The sequence below is a fragment of the Lacerta agilis genome, chromosome 14, assembly GCF_009819535.1.
Source record: "Lacerta agilis isolate rLacAgi1 chromosome 14, rLacAgi1.pri, whole genome shotgun sequence".
Classification (NCBI taxonomy): domain Eukaryota; kingdom Metazoa; phylum Chordata; class Lepidosauria; order Squamata; family Lacertidae; genus Lacerta; species Lacerta agilis.
In genome coordinates, this window is record NC_046325.1 from 5083069 (window position 1) to 5101371 (window position 18303).

The following is an 18303-nucleotide window of genomic DNA, read 5'->3' on the forward strand; positions in this document are numbered from 1 at the left end:
AATACTGTAATAATCAGCTACTACTAGGTAGGAAAGTGCAATGGTTGGTTATATTGGTTTATTTCTGGATTTAATAGCAAATTGAAATATATCTTCTGGTTATCCAATAAGCCCAACCTTAAGCATGCTTGGGTTAATTTTACAACACTGGAATCTGTTGCAAGCATCTAGCCCAGTGGTGGTGGACCTATGGCACACGTGCCAGAGGGCATTTAGAGCCCTCTCTGGGCACACATGCTTTTGCCCCAACAAGGCCATAGCTTCTATGCTGGGGGTAGAGAAGGAGGGGGAGAGGAGGGATCTCACATACCATCCAGAGCCTGTGGCACCAGGCAGGCCCTAGCGAACAAGTGAGGGGCTGAGCAGGCATTGGCCAGGGCCTCCTGCCAGTCTATTTCCTGCTCAGGAGTAAGCTGCCTTGAGTTCAGCAGGGCTTAACACCCAGGTCAATAAGCACATAAAGAGGGCAACCTAAGAAGGGGCTGCTGGGTTTACACGTTCACTGGGCTTTCCAGCGGAAGCCAACAAAGAAATTCATTCCATGGAGGCTGCAATCAAAGGGCAGCCAAAGAAACAGCAAAATATAATAATAATAATAATAATACCCCACCCATCTGGCTGGGTTTGTTTGCACTCAAACAATCATTATTATCTCATATTAAAAATTGGGAGAGGGTGGCTCTTAGTACAGCCCTCCAGTGTACATTAGTGGCCAAAATTGTGGAACCTTCTGGGGAAAAAACGTCTTTCCGAATTTAATGGCTCATAACACCACTTTGTTTCAGAGTAATACCAGTGCCTTTTTCTTTGGTGACGCAGGGGAACACATGCCCCTAAAAAATTTTTAAATTTAATGGGAGAAGAAATTCACTGTATTTATTTCCCCCGATTTGAAGTGTGTTTATTTTTCCCCGGTTGTGATTTTCTTGAGTGAAAATGAAGAGTACCCCTAAACATTTTTTTTAGGTAAAACAGCACCGAGATATACAGTACAGGTTAAATTGCCGTGTTGGCACTCTGCCTCTAAAAGGTTCGCCATCACTGATCTAGCAAGCTTTTTTTAAGTGAAAAGTACAGCTCTTCTAAAGAAAAAGTGGGGGGGGGGGCTCTTAAAAGAGCCTTTTGGTTTAAGTGGAGTGGTTCTTTTCCAAGTTTACTTGGAGCTGGTGTACTTGGTGACGGCCTTGGTGCCCTCAGACACGGCGTGCTTGGCCAACTCCCCGGGCAGCAGCAGGCGCACAGCAGTCTGGATCTCCCGGGAAGTGATAGTGGATCGCTTGTTGTAATGCGCCAGGCGGGAAGACTCGGCCGCGATACGCTCGAAGATGTCGTTGACGAAGGAGTTCATGATGCTCATGGCCTTGGAGGAGATGCCCGTGTCCGGGTGGACCTGCTTGAGCACCTTGTAGACATAGATTGAGTAGCTCTCCTTCCTGCTCTTCTTGCGCTTCTTGTCGCCCTTCTTTTGGGTCTTGGTGATGGCCTTCTTCGACCCTTTCTTAGGCACCGGAACTGACTTCGCAGGCTCAGGCATTTTCAAAATCAGCTGCTACTTCTTTAGCGCAGAGAAAAAACAAACGCCTTTTATGCCAGCTTTATGCAAATAAAGGGCTTCAAGCACTTATTTTCTGATTGGCTGCTCAGGAGACTGTTTGAAATACTGCGTTTCGATAGGCAGAAAATACGTGTTTCCTATTGGTTTAAGAGCTACGCTCCCTATAGTTTGTATTAGAAGCTCAATATAGTATTGGTCGCTGATTGAAAAGCTCGCATTGTTATCCAATCAAAAAGGCGATTCGAAGCCACAGGCCAAATGGAGCAAAACGTTTCAGGGAAATCCTTTTCAAAAGATAATGCAATCGTTAGCTCAAAATGGGTTAATTTTAGATTCAGACTATCTGTTCCCATTAAAAATCACACAAACCCCAAATTTCCTTTTGAGACACGGAATACAGTACTGTGAACTCTCAATAAAATTGCTGCGCACTCACATGATTGCCAACTTCTTAGCCGAATTTTTTAAAAAAGCCCTGTTGCTTTGTCTTTTACTCTTTAGCATTCAAAACGAGGACTTGCAAGTTCCAGTAGGAGACCGTTTGATTACTGCGTAGTTTTGGCAATTACCATACGAGGAAAACAGACTCATTATGCCCCTTTTTCACAAAGTACCTAAAGCATTAAGAAATCTCCAGGTGTAGGGAGTGGGTATCTTCTGTAGGATAGGAAGATATCTAATCAGGAAATCAATCTTACTTTTTGAAAAATAAAATGTAAAATTTCGTGAGTAAAATATTTAATGGAGATGCCGGGGATCGAACCCGGGGCCTCATACATGCAAAGCATGCGCTCTACCACTGAGCTACATCCCCGCCCGCCATAAATGCTCTAGAAAAATATATTGAAAAGGCAGTTATTGTGCAACCGGGGGGGGGGGGAAGTATCTAATATGTCAATGATAGTTCTAGGCTGTATTAGGCACTTGTAACCTTGGGAAAAAAGAACAGGAACGAAAAAGCTTTTTACTGGAGCCTTTCTTTTCAAGCCTTCCGTCAGCTCTTCTACGAAGTCAAGCCAAGCTCTCGAGAATTCCCAATTCACTAGTACAAATGTAGAAAGCCTTTTTAAAAAATACAAATATTTTAGTGCATTTAACAGCTCTTTTACGGGCAAGTGGTGGCCCTTAAAAGGGCCGTTTGTGCTGCGAATACGAGTCAGGAATTTAGCCGCCAAATCCATACAGAGTACGACCTTGGCGCTTCAAGGCGTACACCACATCCATAGCAGTCACGGTCTTCCTTTTCGCATGCTCCGTGTAGGTTACAGCATCACGGATCACGTTCTCCAGAAACACCTTTAACACACCGCGAGTCTCCTCGTAGATCAGCCCAGAAATACGCTTCACTCCTCCGCGGCGAGCCAGCCGGCGAATAGCAGGCTTAGTGATTCCCTGGATGTTATCACGAAGGACCTTCCTATGCCTTTTGGCGCCCCCTTTGCCCAAGCCCTTGCCACCTTTGCCACGGCCAGACATCTTGCAAAATCACAACCGGCAACAGACTGACGAGAAAGCAATGCAGCTTAAGCTTCGGCAGTTCTCCTTTTATATCATCTGATCCGACCAGAGGGAAAACTTCAACGCTTGCACTACCCACGCCTCTCAACCAGTAAAAATACGCCGCGGGTCTTCATACAATTCAACCTACCGAATGACGTTTTCCTAGTGAAGAGAAACTGTCCTGTCAGCGTACATGAATTACAACTTCGGCGCTTCTGATAGCACCGGTCCTAGATTCTTGGAAATCGAATTTGCTGGAGATTTGTATTTATTTTGACAAATGAATGGCTGGAAAAAGCACGGCACGAGAGAGACATTCCACTTCACTTAGATCTATCTGGCAATTTTAACTGTGAACTAAGGGAATGGAGAAGAGACCAGAGTTCATTTAGCTTTAGCGCCCCTAGGTAAAAACGATATTATATTATTAAGTTTCTATACTACCTTTCATCAGGATTACAGGGCGGTTTACAATACAAAAATACATCGCAAAAATAACAATAACCCCTCAGACACAGTTTAAAAGGCCACAACACAGATTGTTTAATCAGCCAAAGGTTTAAATTCTAAAACTGATAAGTGTTCTAGAGCTATTTTTTTTAAAAAAAAAAAAAACTCAATCTGTAAGGTCTACAAATTGAAGCAGGAAGAACCTTGTTTTGAAGGCCAAACTAATGCCAGTGTACTGGAAGAACCAAAGATCACCAGTGTCGAAGTACAGTAATGATTCTTCAACAACTTTGTTGGACTGAACAAAATAAAAAAATAAAAATAAAATCCTTCCAGTAGCACCTTAGAGACCAACTAAGTTTGTTATTGGTATGAGCTTTCGTGTGAAGAAGTGTGCATGCACACGAAAGCTCATACCAATAACAAACTTAGTTGGTCTCTAAGGTGCTACAGGAAGGAATTTTTTTATTTTGTTGGACTGCTCATGTTTGGATGCCTGATTATCGTATTCCAAAGCAATGGCTCTATTCCATACTTAAAAATTGAAAGCGTAATGCTGGTGGTCAGCAAAAGAGGTTTAAAGACTCTCTCAAAGCAAATCTTTTTAAATGTAGTATAAACACTGACAACGGGGAAATACAAGCTCTCCAATTGGAGAACAGCCTTTACCAAAGGTGTCATGGGCTTTGAAGACAGTCAAACTCAGGAGGAAAGGGAGAAACAAGCTAAGAGGAAGGCATGATCAACTCCATCCCAGAAACCTATGTCCTATCCCCACTGTGGAAGGATGTGTGGATCCAGAATTGGCCTCCACAGTCACTTACGGACTCATTGTTAAAACCGTGTTTATGGAAGACAATCTTACTCGGCCAGGAGGGAGGGATCGCCAAAGAAGAGGACAATGACTTCTAGGTAATAGGTCACAGCTGCAGTTCTAATTCCTATCTTCAGGTTACCAAAACACACTGACCAATAATACTGTATATTTGGAGGCTGTTGCGGGAGAGAATTGGGGGAATCCCAAGCGGAAAAGTAGTTCGAACTCCAGATAGGGGGGAAATCAGTTTTGGGAGGGTCAGTTTCCTTCAAAACATGATTTTTCAGATTTCACAGGTATTCTTGCCTTGATTAAAAAGGTAAAGGGACCCCTGACCGTTAAGTCCAGTCACGGACAACTCTGGGGTTGCGGTGCTCATCTCACTTTACCTTGCACTTTGACGTGCTTTCGAACTGGTAGGTTGGCAGGAGCAGAGACTGAGCAACGGGTGCTTACCCCATTGCGGGGATTCAAACCGCCAACCTTCTGATCAGCAAGCCTTAGGGTCTGTGGTTTAGACCACAGCGCTACCCATGTTCCTTTCTTGCCTTGATTAGTCACTCACTAAAAAAAAGTCACTAGTCACCTGGAAAAAGGCTGGATGAAACTCAAAACTGCTTTTTCTTCGTCCAGTATTTCTTTTATTGAAAAGGTTGTAAAAGAACACAACTACATACCAAGATGTTACTATTAAGATTCAATACAATAAAGCAGGCATGTCCAACATATAGATTGTGATCTACCGGTAGATCACTGGACGTCTGCAGTAGATCACTGGTAGATCATTGGGTCCCCCCAAAGAAGCTGAACAACTGTTGCCCCCTTAAAAAGTTCAACATTTTACCTCCCTGAAAAAACTCAACAACCTTGACCCGAACCCCCCCATAGGCCTTCCCCCTTCCTAAAAAAAAGCTCAACAACTTTGACCTGAACCCCCAAAAAGGGGGTAGATCACTGCCAGTTTTTAACTCTGAGTAGATCGCAGTCTCTTGGGAGATGGCCACCCCTGCAATAAAGAAATGTATTCAGTTTCTACCCTCACAGATCAGAAATCAGAATCAATATACAAACTGCATAGTGGGGGGAGCAAGCGACCAGGCAACATTTTTGAGAGGCGTATAAAGCTGGGGGAAGTGATAGGATTTGGTAAACCTTTGCTCAACGTGCCTCAAGGTGAAAAATAAGGTGTAGGTTCTATTGAGATTTGAACTCAAAACGCTGGAATCTGGAGTCCAGAGCGCTAACCATTACACCATAATCACATAAAACTAACATTATCAGATCCTGAAACTGCACAAAAGAAAATGGGTTAATCAATGAATCTTCAACTATTCAATGTTTGTGCTTATGCATGTGGCTAGTGATAGCCACCTTACCACAAGTTATTACAACAGAACAATGTTCAGTCTCTGAACAAAGAGTAACTTACCCTTTCCTGTACTGCATTGGTAAACAGCTCTTAATACACCAATGAAACCCCCAGCCCCCCTTAAATTTGAACCAATTTCTTAATGCTTTTGTTACTTCTGAAAGTGGAGATTGTAGATATTCTGGGGACAACTTTGAAGCCCTATGAAATAAACTAACTAGTTAAAGGTAAAGGGACCCCTGACAATTAGGTCCAGTGATTTCATCTTTTAAAATAATGTGTGGCTCTTAAAAGAGCCTTTTGGTTTAAGTGGAGTGGTTCTTTTCCAAGTTTACTTGGAGCTGGTGTACTTGGTGACAGCCTTGGTGCCCTCGGACACGGCGTGCTTGGCCAACTCCCCGGGCAGCAGCAGGCGCACAGCAGTCTGGATCTCCCGGGAAGTGATAGTGGATCGCTTGTTGTAATGCGCCAGGCGGGAAGACTCGGCCGCGATACGCTCAAAGATGTCACTGACGAAGGAGTTCATGATGCTCATGGCCTTGGAGGAGATGCCCGTGTCCGGGTGGACCTGCTTGAGCACCTTGTAGACATAGATGGAATAGCTCTCCTTCCTGCTCTTCTTGCGCTTCTTGTCGCCCTTCTTTTGAGTCTTGGTGATGGCCTTCTTCGACCCTTTCTTAGGTACCGGAACGGACTTCGCAGGCTCAGGCATCTCGAAACGATTCCAGCAACCGTCGAGAGAGGAATGAAGCCCTCTTCGCCGCCACTTGTATTTATACGAGTCTTATGCAAATGAGCACCTCAAATCCTCAAATTCCTATTGGTCGGGAATGCAGTATGCAAACAGCAGTGGAAGCGTTTGCTTGTTATTGGATAACCAAGGCTCGTTCTCTTTAGCGCCAACGGGTGTACATTTCTTATTGGTTAAATCGAGAGTTCGCTCTCATTGGTTCAGTTTCCACCGCCATCCAATCAGAAGTGCCAGTTACAATCCGAGGAACGAACTGGGCAAATGACAAGCCGCGCTGGAATTTTGAAGCTTTGCTCGCGGTTTATGGGATTCGCATTGGGCGTCGCTTGACCGCGATAAGTGTTTAGGATGATGGAAGGACCGACCAGTATCCCTGCTTTGTTTCCTTTTCGGAATAGATGCATGATGCAAACAAACCTGACACTGAGCTCTTTGGATTTGCATTTGATTATGACGAACAGGAAAATAATCAAGCCCCTTCCGCTACAGTATTTGCCTGTATAGATTGGGAAAGGGGAAAGATAAACACCTTTGGAGGCCGTTCTGCGCCTCTTTGTCTCCTAGTTCTCCCAGCCGAGGGAAATCAGGATGCAGAATGTACGTTAAGCCAGCTCTCTTCAACCGAACCAGCCACAGCAGCACGCGTCCACGGGCCAGTGGCGCAATGGATAACGCGTCTGACTACGGATCAGAAGATTCTAGGTTCGACTCCTGGCTGGCTCGGAAGGGGCAACTCTTTTGGGGGGGAAGAGGAGGTTTTACACCCACGTTCAATCTCCGGTGGCATCTCCAGGCCGAAGCTCCTTGAGCCAGTCTGTGAGCTAAATGGGCCAGTGGTCTGACTCTGCATAAGGCGATTTCCAAGCAGGAGCTGACTTAGCTTGATGTTTTCATTGTGGCATCCGCAACGGAGGAGGATGTTCTTCTTGATCCTACAAAATGTCTCATCCTGCTCCTTGGGGTTCCAGTTTCTGCTCTACTACTGCTTCTCGCGAGGGGCATCTGCTTGCCCACTCTGCGAAGAGGATGCTGAGCTAGGAGAGCCCACTTTGGCCAGATCAACTTCTAAAGTTTGCATGACCCCTTTCTGAGCTGGCAGCCTGCACCTCCTCGTCCTTCCTCTTTCTCACCTCCAGCCGCAGTCTGCTGCTTTGTCATTTTCTCAAGCGCTTTGGTTAACAGGTGAAAACAGAGCAAGGTGAACTCTGCTCTTTATTCCTGTGGTCAGCTTTGGGGACAGGCAGAATGTTGATGCAGGCCACCACCTAGGTCCCTGGCAAGGAACTGTTGTTATTATATTATAATTTAATAATCCAGTTTTTAATCTGCTTTTATATTACAGTTTCCTGGCCTTTATGTTGTATATTTGTTTTGATGATATTGTTTTGCTGGTGTCCACACCAATAAGCCATGCACTGTGCTGTTGATTTTGCGCGGGGGGGGGGGGGGCTGATGCTTTTTCATGCCCCTCTCCACATTGTTGCATTCTGGTTACTTTGAAAATCACATAATTGTAGAGTTGGGGGGGGATCCTGAGGATCATGTAGTCCAACCCCTTGCAATGCAGGGATATGCAGCTGTCCCATATGGGAATCAAACTTGCAACCTTGGCATTATCAGCACCATGCTCTAGCCAACCCAGGCTGAACTGAGTTTGAACTCAGATAAAAACAAGTGAATTGTCACAGCTAGATCAGATGTGGTTAGCAACTACTTGATGGGGCTGAGTAAAGCTTATGGTCTATAGACTGAGTTCTGCACCAAGCTCAGGGAGCATGTCATCGAAATTCTGCTCAGTATTGATCCAGAGCAGAACTCCGACGTAAAGGTAAAGGGACCCCTGACCGTTAAGTCCAGTCGCAGAAGACTGGGGTTACGGCACTCATCTCACTTTATTGGCTGAGGGAGCCGGCGTACAGCTTCCGGGTCATGTGGCCAGCATGACAAAGCTGCTTCTGGCGAACCAGAGCAGCGCATGGAAACGCCGTTCACCTTCCCGCTGGAGCGGTGCCTATTTATCTACTTGCACTTTGACGTGCTTTCGAACTGCTAGGTTGGCAGGAGCTGGGACCGAGCAACAGGAGCTCACCCCGTTGCGGGGATTCGAACCGCCAACCTTCTGATCGGCAAGCTCTAGGCTCACTAGTTTAACCCATAGCACCACCCGCGTCCCGGAGCAGAACTCCGACGTATAGTTAGCAGAGCAAAAACTTAAACATGTTGCAGGATTCCCAAAAAGTAGACCAAAGACAATTAATATTTCATCCATCAGAGCTTTACTGCTACTGAATGCAAATGACCATAATGGTCACAAGTCCAATATATTCAGGATTAGCACCGTCCATAAGAAATCCAGTTACAACAGACTTTAACTTAAACTTACAATAACTTATAATAAGACTAAAACACTATATATAGAACACCTCCACACCAGAAGGAAGAGAGACAGAAAGATAAAGTGAAACCCAGGCTCCTTCCAGCCTTATTATTATAGTCAGCATGACCTTGACAGAAGAAATAAGCTTTATAAGGGAACCAGTTTAAGTCAGCTGTAATCAGCTTCTCTGAAGGAACAACTCAAGCATCATGAACCTTCTGCTTGTTTCTTTCACACAGAGAAAAGCTCCCAGAACCCTCTCGAATTAAGTAGCGTAGGAAAGATCTCTGCACATCAGATCAATACTTTCTGTACCAAGAAATGCAAACTGACAATGTGCTGGAGGGAAAGGTGTGACGTTGCGGTTCCTATCTTTGGTGTTTGTTTCAGCAGCACCAGTTTGTTGTCTCTCTTGAGAGGAGGCAGGACAAGGAGGGAGTCGGGTCCCTCAGCCGTATGTGATCTTTGATGGACCCTGACAGAGCATGAAGTCGGCTGCTGCTTTGGTGACAGGTTGGTGACCTCTCTGCCCACCTCAGATGGGGGAAACTCACTTTCTATCTCACATTCACACCATTTCTCATTGCAGCTCTCCTTTGCTCTGCACTTCCAGCCTGTCTCCAGATCCTTCTTGTGAGATCAGCCCACGCAGGTAGAGTTGACTTCCATTCTTGTTTAAATGTGACCGATTTCAGTCAGCAGTTCCAAGGGATGTGAGGGTGTCACTTTGTTTATTTAATTTTTTCCCTCTTATTAGAAGGGACCCGGGTGGCGCTGTGGGTTAAACCACAGAGCCTAGGGCTTGCCGATCAGAAGGTCGGTGGCTCGAATCCCCACGACGGAGTGAGCTCCCGTTGCTCGGTCCCTGCTCCTGCAAACCTAGCAGTTTCAAAAGCACGTCAAAGTGCAAGTAGATAAATAGATACCACTCCAGCAGGAAGGTAAACGGCGTTTCCGTGTGCTGCTCTGGTTCGCCAGAAGCAGCTTAGTCATGCTGGCCACATGACGCGGAAGCTGTACGCCGGCTCCCTCAGCCAGTAAAGCGAGATGAGCGCCGCAACCCCAGAGTCGGACACGACTGGACCTAATGGTCAGGTGTCCCTTTACCTTTATACAATATTATACCCACATGAATAATTAGACGTGACATGGCTAACAAAGAATGGGTCACTAGGATGGGTAAAATACTAAACATTATTTTTCAGTACACAATAATCTGGTGGTTACAGTAAACTAGTATAATTAATTCTTCAGCAAATCAACTTGAGTAACAGGAGCAAGCTAATGAGATGTGCTTGCTTATATATACACCATATTGCAATATATGTTGTATTTCTCCTCCATATGTTGTTTCATATGTATATTTAATAAAATCTCACCATGCAGTGTAAAAATTATCCTGTTTGTTTCTCTCCTCTTCCGGTTTTGCGACAGCTTCCCCATTACCCCATTGTTTGTCAGACCGTGTTACACCAGTGATCAATATTCATTAATTGCAAGTTCCCCCAAGTTCTGGCTATTACCATTCCAGCTGCTGTTAATAAATGTGTTATCAATTCCTTCTTCATTGGTCCATATCTGAAGTACCGGTATATAAATTAAGTGGTCATTGGGGTTGTCTGAGCTGCTATCTGAGAGATCTCTTTTAAAAAACCCTTTCCAAAGTGGTTCTATTTGTGGACATTCTTACCACGTATGTTGGTATGTGCCTATAATTTGGCACCCTCTGCAACATAACAGAGAGCTTTAAGGGAGCCACCTCATTGTTAAATACCATCCATGCACAATTTTTAGAGAACTTACTCAAGCAGCAGATTTAGGTTTGATGAGGCCCTAAGCTACTGAAGGCAATGGGGCCCTTTATATGTCCAGCTGTCCTTTTGTCAACAACCAATTGTTGCTTTTTGTGTTGAATATTCCTATATGATAATTTATTGTTCTAATAGCTATCTCAAGCCATTTGTACATAACAAATAGGAGCCTACGCAACACAAAACACTGTTGCTGTATGTAGGTTTTACTTTATTCGTTGTTGGGGTTTTTTTTATTCTGGAAATGTACATCCTCTATTTTCCGCCCACGTTCTGATTCATTGTCTTTTTTCGTTTGATTATCTATATTTTTTACCAACATCTTGGTTTCCCCTTTCTTTAATTTAAAGCCAGCCAATTTTCCAGATCTATTTATCTCTTCTGTCACTCTTGTCTGCTCTAAGGTTAATACAATGTCATCCGCGAACGCTTTTATTTTGTAATTTTGCTGACCCACTGTTATTCCATGAATTTCATTATTCATCCTTATAGTTCTTCTCCCTCTCTATGTTCCTTTCCCTTTTCCATGGTTTTCCTTTTGGCCACCAGGTGGCGCCAGAGGCACTCCTGTACCTTTGCTCTTTTTCGATGCAGGTTTGTTCCTTTGATTCAATATTATTTATAGTTTGTTATCTCCCAACCTTGGAGGACTTTCTGTCCTTGCTTTGCTGTTAAACACAGCTGCTTTTTTCACTATTAGTTCTCCCCAGCGCTTTTTTTCCCCCCTAAAAAAAATGTTTAGTGGTGCTCTCATTTTGACTCAAGAAAATCACCATTTTACAGTACAAATCGGGGGAAATAAATTCAGTGAATGGACAAAAGTACAAAGATTCACAAAATGTTTAGGGGTATGTGTACCCCCAGAAAAAAGCACTGGTTCTCCCTCGTTAAGTCTTGCCCTTGCAATTGAATTTAATTCTGAGCACAGTGTGTGCATTTATTGTTATTATTATTAATTGTGGAGTTCTGAGTGGCTGCCAAAGGATTATTATTATTATTATTATTATTATTATTTGTACCCCACCCATTTGGCTTCTACATTGCCTGCCAGTTGGTTTATTGCTCTCAACAGGAGGTGCCCACCTTGCGGAAGCTAAGCAGGTCCAGTTCTGGTCAGTGTCTGGGTAGGTGTCTAGCTGGGAACCACGGGTGTGCTGCTGTGATGGTGTCCAGTGATGGAAGAAAGGATGGGATGTAAATTTAAGAAAACAAAACAAATATGTGTTGGTTGAGGTCCTCAGCACGTTCCGGAGAAATCAACACAGCTTCTATTCAATTCTTACACGTTGAATTCTGATGTGATTACAGATTTACAGTGTCATTTACAAACAGGGACGTCTTAGCTATTGAGGCAACTGGCGCAAGGCACCACGGCCTGAGGAGGGTGCCTGCACTCTCCAGCCCCGCCAGCAGCGGCGCTCTCGCCCACCTCTTCTCGGGCTGTGGACACGGGGAGGCCGTTGGTGAGCCTCCCGTTGGCGCTGCAGCCAGGGCTCCCTGGACGGCAGCGCTGTGCTGCCGCTTCAGCCGAGCAGGCAGAGGCGGAGCACAGCTGGCAGCGTCCCCACCCGCCCCTCCGCGCCCTCCGGCTGCCCGCTGCACCTGGCCCTGCCCGGTGGAGCACAAGGGGCGCCCGAGGGATCTTCGCGCCAGGGTGCCGGATTTACTTAAGACGGCCATGCTTACAAACATGGGTGGGAAAGAGAAGAAGGCAAAAGCATCTCAAAATGACAACTAATCCAGAATGCAGCTGGTGATTGGGAGTGGCCAACAGGACCATATAACACAAGTCATGAAAGACCTACATTGGCTCCCAGTACGTTTCCGAGCGCAATTCAAAGTGTTGGTGCTGACCTTGGAAGCCCTAAACGGCCTCAAAGGCCCAGTACACCTGAAGGAGCGTCTCCACCCCCATCGTTCAGCCCGGACACTGAGGTCCAGCTCCGAGTCCTTTAGAAAAAAGCGGCATTGGGGAAGACTTCAATGTTACCAATACACATTTAGCCGTTTTCCATTTTAAACCTTTAATACATATCCAATTTTTTTCATTTCTGTGTGAATTAAACCGTTACGCCTAACAGAAAAGGCCCTTTCTTGTGTTGACACCCTCCAGACCTCTTGTGGAGGAGGCACACAAAGAAGGGCCTCGGGTGATGATCGCAGGGTCTGGATCAGTTCACATAGGGAGAGGCGATCGTTGAGGATCTTATTCCTGCTCCCTGGTGCTCGAGTTCCCACACTGCTGATCCTGGTCTCTTCTTTCCCCCAAAGGGGTGTCTGGTTGGCCACTGTTAGAAGATGCTGAGCTAGATGAAGAAGAAGATTTTGGATTTGATATCCCACTTTATCACTACCCAAAGGAGTCTCAAAGCGGCTAACATTCTCCTTTCCCTTCCTCCCCCACAACAAACACTCTGTGAGGTGAGTGGGGCTGACAGACTTCAGAGAAGTGTGACTAGCCCAAGGTCACCCAGCAGCTGCATGTGGAGGAGCAGAGACGCGAATCCGGTTCACCAGATTACAAGTCTGTCACTCTTAACCATTACACCACACTGGCTCTCAGATCAGCAGGTCTCTTCTAACATTTACGAGGCTCCTTTTTGAGTCGACCGCCTGTGATTGCTGCGCCCTTCCGCTTTCTCATTTCTAGCCTCGTTCGACCGCCTTCTCAAGCGTTTTGGTGGCTGAGCATAGGCGCAGCAAGGAGAGATGTGGTGAGCTGGTTGGAGCATCGGCTGTTCCACCCGGCAGCTTTTGGTGTCCTCGAGGCCTATGAGCTGAGCTGTGTGCTGCGCTGGGGGGGGGGGGCAGGTGCAATGCTCTGTGGTGGCTGGGAGGGAAGGAGGTGATGACAGTTCAGTTCCTGCTCTTGTCTTTGCGTCTGACAGTCTGGTGGAGTCGGAGCGACAGCTCATCCTCTCTTTGAAAGCAGAGAGACAGTGGCGGAGCAGAGGACCCAGCCATTGGCCTTCGAGGGACGCTGACCGAACATGAAATTTGCTGCTTTGATAACAGGTTTGGGGACTCTCTCTTGTTATTTTGCTAACCTACTCGCCAAGGAGGCAAGACCAGGGTAACCAAAAACTCACTCTCTATCCTAATCTGCATCCTACAACTGACAGGTTTGGACTCAGCCACACTGGCAAAGACCTGTCAACTTGACACCGAGGAATCTGAGCTCTACCCACTTTTCTGCTTTCCAGGTCAGCTGCCCCAAGTCTGCTCTAACCACTAGGCAGTCTTGACATCCTTTCTTCTTTGGCGATCCCTTGTAGCCGAGTAAGATTGTCTTCCATAAACACGGTTTTAACAACGAGTCCGCAAGTGACTGTGGAGGCCAATTCTGGACCCACGCGTCCTTCTGCAGTGGGGACATAGGTTTCCGGGCAGGAGTTGATCACGGTGTGGATTTGCCAAGCGTGCCTTCCTCTTAGCGCGTTTCTCCCTTGCGTCCTGAGTTCGAGTGTCTTCAGAGCCCATGGCACCTTTGGTTTTTAAAAATTAGCTGAACAGGGTTTCTGCCCTTTGGGAATCTGATCTCTTGGATCTCCCCCTTTCCCCCCCTCTTTGAGTCTCTGGCGAGAAAAGCCAACCATGGCCTTCTTCAAATGGTAATTTAATCAGGGAACGCAACACCTTAAATGGTATAATAAATTTTGCTGCATCATGAACTCTGTCCATGGAAAGGAGCTAGTTTTCAAAGGATAAAAAGGGGTTTGTTTCCTTGCTTGATTTGGCAGAGCTCAGCTTGACACGGGGAAATTGAGAACCATTTGAGGGGAAATGCTGTGAGCGATCCCCTTTTGTGTGTGAACGCGTGTGGAAATATCAGAGGTAAATATTCAAACTCGGATGTAAATATGCAAATAAACCACATTTCTTAAAGGTACGACGGCCTCTGCTGTGTCTTCAATTCCCCAAAGGAGAACACACCTTGGGTGAATGCCTGGACCCCCACCCCCCACCCCCGGAATTCCCAGAGAGGGAAAGGGGTGCCCAACTTTTGGAACACAATTTTCCTGCATTCCTGTTGTATTGTTTTTGCAATGATACGGGTTTGATGTTATATGCCACTTTGAGATTATTATTATTATTAAATCAACTGAGAACTCGTGTGCTGTGCCATTGAATTTTTAGAGGTGGGGGGCTCATGTACAGAAGATGGTCAGAACTAAAGCTTTCTCGCATTCTGTCCCACTTCCGCTCCCCCAAATCTGGGTTATTTTAAGGAGCTTTGACCACAAATAAAGACAGGTGTTGGCACAGCGAGATCAGATGTTGTTAGCTGCTCCCTGATGGAGCTAGATAGAGCTCGGGATGTGTGAGTGTCTTCTTGTATGCTACGGGGCGGCTGCTCGAATTTTAATCGCAAAGAGGTGGAAAGAACAATAGCCACCTACAATAATAGAATGGCAAAGCAAGCTGTAAGAGTTTGCCGAAATGGCCCAAATAAATAATAGTTTAAGAGGGGGATCAGAGCAGAAATTTCAAGATAATTGGGCTAGATACAAAATATATGTTGAAAAGTACACTAAGGGACGGATAGCCATGCCAGCTTTTCAATAGTCTTGGAGATGGAAAAGAAGGGGTTGGAGTGAAATTTGGGTACTGGTCGATATGGTAGTAAAACAAAGAGTTATATAAAGATATGGAGACATGTTGATACACACTCATAAGTAAGAGTGAGTTTTATGTTTGGGTCTGACAGGAAGTCGAAAGGGTTGAGATTTTTGGTTGATACTGTTTTTCATTCTTAATTTCTTTATTCCCCCCCCCCTTTTTTTAGGTTATTTTTGGGGGAGGGTGGGGGTGAGGGTATTTGCTTGTTTTTCTTTTTTTTCCTTTTTTTCTTTATGTATGGATTGAAGATATGATATGTTCGGTTAACATCATTCAAATTAATATAGAGCTTCATGTAATAATTCAGAAAGGAATGGAACAATGACCAAACAAAATGATGACAATAACTGCTCATGGTTTCTTTTTGGTAAAGTTTTTATTATGACTTGCAGCTGTAACATTTATTTATGTATATCGTTGTTAAACAGTGTATAAATAAACTATTTTGTGAATAATAATAAAAAGGATGTGTGAGTGTGTTCATTGTGCTGGTGTGATGTTGCAGGTGCAATCTTGGGTGTTGGCTTTGAAAATTGACTGTAGCAGGGCCAGTTTATTGTCTTTCTTGGGACAGAAAGCAGGACAAGGGTGGAGTTAAGGTGTCACTTCAAGGGATACTGAAAGTGCATGGAGTTTTCTGCTTTGGTAACAGGTCAGTGGCCTCTCTGCCCACCTCGGATGAGAAACGCACCCTTTGTGACATACTGGGCAATAGATATAGATTTTAACCACTGGGGGAAACTTTGGAAAAGCAATTTGAAGTTCACAGCATGTTATTCCCTGAAGGAGAACTACTTGAAAATGATTTACAGGTGGTATTTAACTCCAAGTAGGCTTGCTAAGATGTATAAGACTCAATCAGATAAGTGCTGGAGAGGTAAAGAGGTGGAGGGAATGTTCTGATTGATTGATTGATTGATTGATTGATTGATTGAATTTATATACCGCCCTATACCCAGAGGTCTCAGGGCACTTCACAGACAAGATTGCAATATATAAAATCAAAATAAGAACAATAACCCAATAAAACACACACACACACACACACACACACACACACAACGAGCCACATTTTAAAAGGCTTATTTCATATTTGGTGGACTTGTAAAAGGGTAAAAAGAGTATTGGGAAATGATCAATAATGAATGGGAAAAAATGTTTAAAACAAACAAACCAGAGTCCTTTCTGTTGGGGATCATTCAGACTGAAATTCCCAGATGTCAGAAAAGGTTATTTATGTATGCCACCTTACCGACAAAGGTCCGTCTAGTCTAGTTAAAGCTATGGTTTTCCCAGTAGTAATGTACGGAAGTGAGAGCTGGACCATCAAGAAGGCTGATCGACGGAGAATTGATGCTTTTGAGTTATGGTGCTGGAGGAGACTCTAGAGAGTCCCGTGGACTGCAAGAAGATCAAACTTATCCATTCTGAAGGAAATCAGCCCTGAGTGCTCACTAGAAGGACAGATCCTGAAGCTGAGGCTCCAAGACTTTGGCCACCTCATGAGAAGAGAAGACTCCCTAGAAAAGGCCCTGATGTTGGGAAAGATGGAGGGCACAAGGAGAAGGGGGCGACAGAGGATGAGATGGTTGGACAGTGTTCTCGAAGCGACTGGCATGAGTTTGGCCAAACTGCAGGAGGCAGTGAAGGATAGGCGTGCCTGGCGTGCTCTGGTCCATGGGGTCACAACGAGTCGGACACGACTGAACGACTGAACAACAACAAAAATGTATGCCACTACTGCAGCCCGTGTTTTGTTAGCCCAAAAATGGAAAGTAAGCAAGGTCCCAACTAAAGAATGGCAACTTAAACTGACAGATTATGCACAACTGGCAGACTTAACGTATAGAATGAGAGAAGGAGAGGAACATACGTTTAGAGGAGATTGGAAAATGTTTATTGAATATATGGGGGGGGAATTGTGTACAGCTGAAAACGTTGGCAACATTAAGATCAATTCAACAGTGTAAACAAGTTGTGATGGATGCAAAAATGGAATACTTAATGGTATAGTTCTTGTAAAATATGCTATGATGTGAAAAATGAAGCATGGAAAGGGAAGAAGGGAAGTCACTGATATTTTAAGCGTGTTTAAATGAGTATTTTAAAACAGAAAATTTAATGCAAATTATATATAAAAGAAACTCACCCTCTGTCTCACAAATTCCACCATTTCTCACGACATCTTTCCTTTGCTCTTCACTTCCAGCCTGTCTGCGGATCCTCCTTTGGAGATCAGTCCACGCAGGTAAAGTTGGTTTTCATTCTCGTTTAATTGTTACTGATTTTAGTCTGCAGTTCCAACCGGATGTTGGGAGGTGTCACTATTGTATACGATTATATTCACAGCTCATGTCCATCTGACAGAAGCAAAAGGCAGAGATCGAGTAGGTCAAAGTTTCCACAATGGGAGATTTATTTATTTTTTACTTACATAAAATATAAAACCACAAAATATATAATCAAAATAAAAACAACAACCCAATAACCCCCTGCCCCCAAAAAACCCACATTTTAAAAGGGCATAGGATGTCTGCTTGCTCTCTATAATTTTATAATTACCTGTAATATTTTTCAAACACTTAAGTATTGTCACGTACCCTGAATACTAATTCAAATGTATTCAACGTGGTGATAAGCAAAGTATCACCTGTTGGATTTTCGTTGTTGCCGAGTGTGTCGAACCAAACGTTCCGAAAGGCTAGCAAATGCCATCTTGGTCTTCAAGAAAACCCCAAAAGTAAATGGCAGGCACTGCAAGAATGAACGCATATGCATTTATATTCATTTGCTTCGATGATAATAATAATAACAATAATAGCAATAATAATAACAATAATAACAATAAATTATTATTTCTACCCCGCCCAACTGGCTGGGTTTCCCCCGCCACTCTGGGCCGCTTCCAACAAAAGATTAAAAATACTTTAAAACATCAGTCAGTAAAATCTACCTCAGTTTTCTGGGGTGCTTTTTGACATCAGCCAGACAGATGCCCTGGGAAGCTTACAAAGAGGAGAAACAGACCTTTGGTCATCTGGAGCTACTAGTCA

General features: G+C 44.6%; 3 protein-coding genes and 2 non-coding genes across 5 annotated transcripts; 1 reads left to right on the top strand and 4 right to left on the bottom strand.

Moving 5' to 3' along the window:
* Nucleotides 1-1123: 1123 nt before the first annotated feature.
* On the bottom strand, nucleotides 1124-1543 carry LOC117058504 (histone H2B 1/2/3/4/6-like). Its single transcript, XM_033169693.1, has one exon. It carries the CDS (start codon nucleotides 1532-1534, stop codon nucleotides 1154-1156), a length of 381 nt encoding a protein of 126 aa, XP_033025584.1. The 5' UTR covers nucleotides 1535-1543; the 3' UTR covers nucleotides 1124-1153.
* Nucleotides 1544-2297: 754 nt separating this feature from the next.
* On the bottom strand, nucleotides 2298-2369 carry TRNAA-UGC. Its single transcript has one exon. It is a non-coding gene; the product is annotated as a tRNA-Ala (tRNA).
* Nucleotides 2370-2659: 290 nt separating this feature from the next.
* On the bottom strand, nucleotides 2660-3050 carry LOC117058502 (histone H4). The gene has a single exon (XM_033169691.1). It carries the CDS (start codon nucleotides 3029-3031, stop codon nucleotides 2720-2722), a length of 312 nt encoding a protein of 103 aa, XP_033025582.1. The 5' UTR covers nucleotides 3032-3050; the 3' UTR covers nucleotides 2660-2719.
* A 2942-nt stretch (nucleotides 3051-5992) lies between these two features.
* On the bottom strand, nucleotides 5993-6418 carry LOC117058500 (histone H2B 1/2/3/4/6-like). Its single transcript, XM_033169689.1, has one exon. The coding sequence runs from the start codon at nucleotides 6401-6403 to the stop codon at nucleotides 6023-6025; it is 381 nt and encodes a 126-aa protein (XP_033025580.1). The 5' UTR covers nucleotides 6404-6418; the 3' UTR covers nucleotides 5993-6022.
* Nucleotides 6419-7092: 674 nt separating this feature from the next.
* On the top strand, nucleotides 7093-7165 carry TRNAR-ACG. Its single transcript has one exon. It is a non-coding gene; the product is annotated as a tRNA-Arg (tRNA).
* The last annotated feature ends 11138 nt before the right edge of the window (nucleotides 7166-18303 follow it).

Excerpts from the sequence above, each read along its gene's own strand:
- LOC117058504 (XM_033169693.1), bottom strand. The coding sequence starts at position 1,534 with ATGCCTGAGCCTGCGAAGTCAGTTCCGGTGCCTAAGAAAGGGTCGAAG.
- LOC117058502 (XM_033169691.1), bottom strand. The coding sequence starts at position 3,031 with ATGTCTGGCCGTGGCAAAGGTGGCAAGGGCTTGGGCAAAGGGGGCGCC.
- LOC117058500 (XM_033169689.1), bottom strand. The coding sequence starts at position 6,403 with ATGCCTGAGCCTGCGAAGTCCGTTCCGGTACCTAAGAAAGGGTCGAAG.